Source organism: Rhipicephalus sanguineus, chromosome 4 (genome assembly GCF_013339695.2).
Source record: "Rhipicephalus sanguineus isolate Rsan-2018 chromosome 4, BIME_Rsan_1.4, whole genome shotgun sequence".
Lineage (NCBI taxonomy): Eukaryota > Metazoa > Arthropoda > Arachnida > Ixodida > Ixodidae > Rhipicephalus > Rhipicephalus sanguineus.
In genome coordinates, this window is record NC_051179.1 from 38,951,590 (window position 1) to 38,956,715 (window position 5,126).

The window sequence follows — 5,126 nt, forward strand, 5'->3', positions numbered from 1 at the left end:
TCTGCTACGGTCGCAAATGTACTAACTCAAGAAAACGCTGGTTCCAACATGGAGATGAAAGATGTGGCAGAGGTGGGAGCTCAATTAATGCTGTTTTGGACCTGAAATTTGGGCAGGAAGCCCGAAAAATTGGAAGCCGAAGCTTTTTAGCATCCAAAATTTCAGATGTCCTTATATATCGACGTCTACGAGGCAGATTTGGAACTCCGGACTTGAAGGGAGCACACCCTTGTCCGCCACATCAGTTGGGCTTCCACAGAAGTTGAAAGAGGAGAAGAGGCTGAGGAAATGGCATCTTTGCCTAACACGTGTGAAGTGTTGTCGGCAACACTTTGGTTGCACCAAATCATGTACATAAATAGAATTCAGCCTCTACATTGCCTCATTATTGATAAGACAACTATGAAACACCACCCCACCAGTGCTTCATCAACCTAGCGAAAAGAAACACTTTCATGTTGCTATCTCATAAGAATATGCTTAGGAATCCTCTCTAACATTTTTTTTCTGCAATTTCGCTACGAAGTATTCGAAAAATATTTAGAAATATTCAAGAAATATTCGAAAAATATTCTATTCTCACTCACACTTCAATATTTGAATTCGCTTCGCACCCAAAATATTGCTATTCGCACAGCTCTAAAGAGAACCCTTGATCTCCCTGTCATGTCCACAGTGTGTCCTTCGGGACTTGCTATGGATGACCTTGGGATCAGGAAAATAAAAATGACCTGTGAGGGATGTCCGCTGGAGTTGCTTTGGAAATGCAGTGGATATCCGAAATCCCGTCGGGGGGCTATCGTAGCTCGGCACTTTTGTCACTGGGTAGTTATACTGGCGGAGAGCAGGAATATCATTGACCGAATCATTGGTGCAAACAGTATTCTCAGAAAGTGCATATGTTGGGGGAAAAATCTTTTTTTTTTTTTTCTTTCGCTCTGGATATTGCATGCGTAAACAGCTTCATTCTCTTTCCTGAACACCGAACAACCCAATGGTCCCGGAGCTTTCCAGAAGCGCCTATTTTCACCAATTGGCTTTAATAGAAAAGGTAATTGAACACCTTCCTGCACCCCCTCTCGACCAAAAGACGACGACAAACAAACACCTAAAGTTTATTCATTCATTCTGTACCACCTGAAAATATTATATCAGTATTCTGCCTTAAAGTGACTGTCGAGTGGCACAGCCGTCAAGGCTACTAGACTGATGAACTAAAGTTTATTCATTCATTCTGTACCACCTGAAAATTTTATCAGTATTCTGCCTTCAAGTGACTGTCGAGTGGCACAGCAGTCAAGGCTACTAGACTGATGAGCTCTGGAAACTGCAATACATGGGGCACTGTATTGATATACATATTGAAATGATAGTTAAAGGAACCAGGAACAATTTCTATACTTCAGAATTCAGAAAATAATTTTCTGGCTAATTTTTCTTTTTTTTTGCTGAATTGCCTAAGAGCTTTTAATTAGCTAACCCTCACAGCATTTCCTATACATATGTGAAGAGCCATGATTTCACGAGCGTGACGCTAGCACAGACGAGGATTCATTCATCCAAATGAGGCACTTTTATTTCCAGCATTTCGTCTGCATGAGCTCAAAGGCACAGAAAAGTTCTCTTGAGACAAGCATGCCTGTCCAGTGGGGTACACCTAAAAACAATTGTGTTCGGCCTTTTGCAACGATGCGCTTGGCAGAAACTGCTGGGGATTAAGGCTTCGGCTTGCATGCTTGTCTTGTAGGTAGAGTTTACCAACCATCGACTTGAAAATTTTGATCATAAGCTCCGCGAGGTAGCGCTGTCCGACGAGAGTTCATTTGACCCCGCGCTCATGCAGAACTTTGTTGGCCTCCTCTTTGGCTACGTTTTCCTTTTGCAACGATGTGCTTAGCAGAAACTGCTGGGGATTAAGGCTTCGGCTTGCATGCTTGTCTTGTAGGTTGATGTTACGGCATTGGTATTCCAAGAAACTGGAAGAGTTTACCAACTAACCACTTGAAAACTTTCATCATAAGCTCCGTGAGGTAACGCTGTCCGACAAGAGTTAATTTGACGCCGCACTCGTGCAGAACTTTTTTGGCCTCCTCTTTCGCTACGTTTTCTGCAGTTTTTTCGCCGGTCTGTGCTACCTGCAGCTGTGCTTCATTTGCAGCGGCTAGAGCTGGCGGCTCAAGTGCTGCCGCTGCTGCCGCAGCATTGGCAGCTGCTCCAAGTGGTTGCAGGTTGAGATTGGCCACTGCAGCATTAGCTGCTGCTGCTGCAATTGCTGCTTGATCCTCTTGATGTGGGGCTACTGCTTCAGCAGCAGCATGAGCCACTGCATTGGCAATCTGGTCTATCACAACGTTCACTACAGCATTGGCAATAACAGGGGCTATTGCCTCTGCAATAGCTACCGCTGCATGCTCTGTCGCTTCCATCGCTGCCAGAGACGCTGCTTGGATGGCTGCTTTTGCAGAGGCCTCTGCAACTTTTTGTCCGAGCTGGGTCAAAACCTTGTCGTCGTCCTCTTCGAGGAACAGGTTCAGCGTGATACTTGTGCTTGTCGACGTGTCCTCTTCATCTGTAAAACAGAGTAAACATTTTTATATAATATGGCTCGCAAGATGCAGCGCCGCCTTGCGGCAGACTAGTGTATCTGTCCATGGCTCATTCAGCATGGAATAAAGATAATTTCAGTTAAGGTAATTAAATATATTTAGTTATAAACCTGGCATTAGGACTGACACTTTTATGTTTACATGCATAGAAATACCCAATAAAGTGGATGGGAGGATGACTGCCGCTGTAGCTCAAATGAGCAACAGATGTGTCATCCAAAAATTGTAGATTCAGTCCTTACCAGAAGCAAGTTGTCTTTTCGTCCACTTTACTTTCTTCACATTTATATCTTACTTTCTACAAATAACATCCCCTCTACTTTCCTTGGCATTGTCTGTTAGTCCTCATTAATATTGTGTCTAAAAAGAAAAACGAGCCCTTGAAAATTATCTCCTTTCCTTCATTCATAGCGAGGGTCTCGTTCTGGCAGCCTTGATGCCTTCAGGTAGTATGCGAGGGATTATTGGTCAGCTGCCAGCTCGTAAAAAGCGACTAGAAAGAAGCACTCCATAATCATATACGCCTGTTTCCCAGAGTGATAAAGCAATTAAGTGTGTCTGCTATTGCAGCAAATATTTCCAAAAGCTTGGCTACAGCGAAGCGGAAACCATGCACAAGATTCAACAGGCCTTCAGTGACAATGCCATGCGCCCCTCGAGAAAAGGAAGTGGTGCAACCACTTCACCACTGCACATCAGGAGGCAGCGAATAGTGTTCATGCAGGCTGTCATTGAGCGGGAAATAAAAACGTTTATGAGCAAGCTCGGACTTTGGACATGGAGAACCATTGCAAACAAGATGAGGCAAACAATCAGTGCATTCAGTTTTGAAGAGTGCACTTTGCTGCTAGTGTCATTCACACAATGGTCACAGGGGAACGCTTATGGTGCATTCAGACGACGGACCGCATCCAGATTTTTTGGGCGCGGATGGCTAATCTGTGGATCATTCGCCAGCAGGCACATCCACATGACGGGCGGTGTCCTAGCACTAGCGAGCCGGATTACTTTCGACTGCAGCCTCTGCACTGGCCTGTGCCTGCTGCGCTGCTGCCAGCAGACCGGTTTGAGAGTATTCAAAAGCATGGAGGCCGACAGAACATGAAGCTCGCCGAGCTTTGTCGAGCATCAAGCATTGTGGAGGACTGTAATTTGTTTCGGTGAAAACCGTATTCTTGGTGGAATGGCTGGATGGGAAGAAAACCTGCTTTACAGAGAGTTGCTGAAGACTGACCTCACTGCTGTCCCGCGTGGGGCACCGTATGCGAAGGAAGAATACAGTGATGTGCCGATATATCGGCAGTTTTTTTCTTTTGCAGATAACAGGTACCGACAGGGCACATTGCACTGCTGCGTATTACATTTCCTTCTCTTGGTTCGCACCTTGACCTTAAAATTGGTGTTAAAACACGGGCCGTGTTCAGAGACAACCGCGTTCGGCAACAACGCCACTTTGCCTGCCGCAGAATCCTGCATGTGCAATGGTTAAAAGGAAAACTTTCTCCATGATAAAAGGAACAATTTACCCGCTACTCTCCAGCCTGCCAATCAGCGTGCATTAAAAGCGATAGATATCTCAAAAGTGACAGTCTTTGAACGTGACCCCAGAAATAAACTGAACTAAACGCCAGCAGAGCTGAAATCAACTGCGAGGACAGCCGTACTAGAGTGTAGCCGTACAGCTCGAGCAGAAAAAATGTACTGGTTGCCAGCCTGTTTTGTCCGCTAAAGCTGCTGCGTTCCGCCGCCAGAATCCCGATGTGAAAAACAGGTTGGGGTCATCCGTCCGTGAGCCACACGGACGAGGGGAATCACTGATCTGAGGTTGCATGACACACCGTCCGCCCCTCCAAAGCCGGTCATGGTCTGAATGCGCTATTAGTGACACTCGCCACAAAGTGCACTCGCGTGCGAGTGCGTTCGCCAAACTCTCTTCGCTGCGACCGAGTGTCTAACCTCGGTAGCAATTTTTTAAACTATTGTTTTTGTTTTGGGGAATATTCTTATGCATTAAACAGGGGTACAACAGCTGCGCCAATCTGATACAATTCCTTATTTTTGCACCAAGCTGAGCCAAAACCATGGAATTTGTTATTTGTTGAAATTGCGCCATGCTGCGCCAACATACCCGACCAGCTTCAAGATTTTTCTCAGTTGCGCAAATTTTAGCGAGAATCTAGGCCTCGTTGGTCATTTGCAGTGTGGTCATCATCATCCAATACAGACGCGCAGACCCTAACGCTAATGCCCCAGCGAAAGAAAAGAAAAAAAGTCACAGCTTCACCGCAAGGACGAAGCAATGAATGTGATAGCCACAATGGCAATGTTATACGAAGTGAGGCTGGCAGCAACTCTCTTGTATCCGATCTCGCGTAACTCTACAAAATGTTGGTGTAAGAGAATACGGCCACTCCAGGGAAAGATGCTCTTTCTGCACAGTGTCTTCGCCTTAAGACTGCGGCACGTAGAAGAGTATACGAGCCGCCTGCTTATGGCTGCTGAGATAGCACGCGCACCAGC

At 45.8% G+C, this 5,126-nt stretch overlaps 1 protein-coding gene across 1 annotated transcript; it reads right to left on the bottom strand.

The window, feature by feature from the left end:
* Window positions 1–1,255: 1,255 nt before the first annotated feature.
* Window positions 1,256–4,469, bottom strand: LOC119391150 (antifreeze protein Maxi-like). Its single transcript, XM_037658826.1, has 3 exons — window positions 4,445–4,469; window positions 2,136–2,569; window positions 1,256–1,327 (listed from the first exon to the last, which is right to left on the bottom strand). The coding sequence occupies exons 1-3, from the start codon at window positions 4,467–4,469 to the stop codon at window positions 1,256–1,258; spliced, it is 531 nt and encodes a 176-aa protein (XP_037514754.1).
* Between the last annotated feature and the right edge of the window lie 657 nt (window positions 4,470–5,126).

Coding starts and splice junctions, on each gene's coding strand:
- LOC119391150 (XM_037658826.1), bottom strand. CDS start 4,469: ATGACCGGCTTTGGAGGGGCGGACG. Junction 2,570..4,444: donor CGGCTTTGGAGGGGCGGACG/GTGTGTCATGCA, acceptor TCTGTTTTACAG/ATGAAGAGGACACGTCGACA. Junction 1,328..2,135: donor CAAATGAAGCACAGCTGCAG/GTAGCACAGACC, acceptor CATGTATTGCAG/TTTCCAGAGCTCATCAGTCT.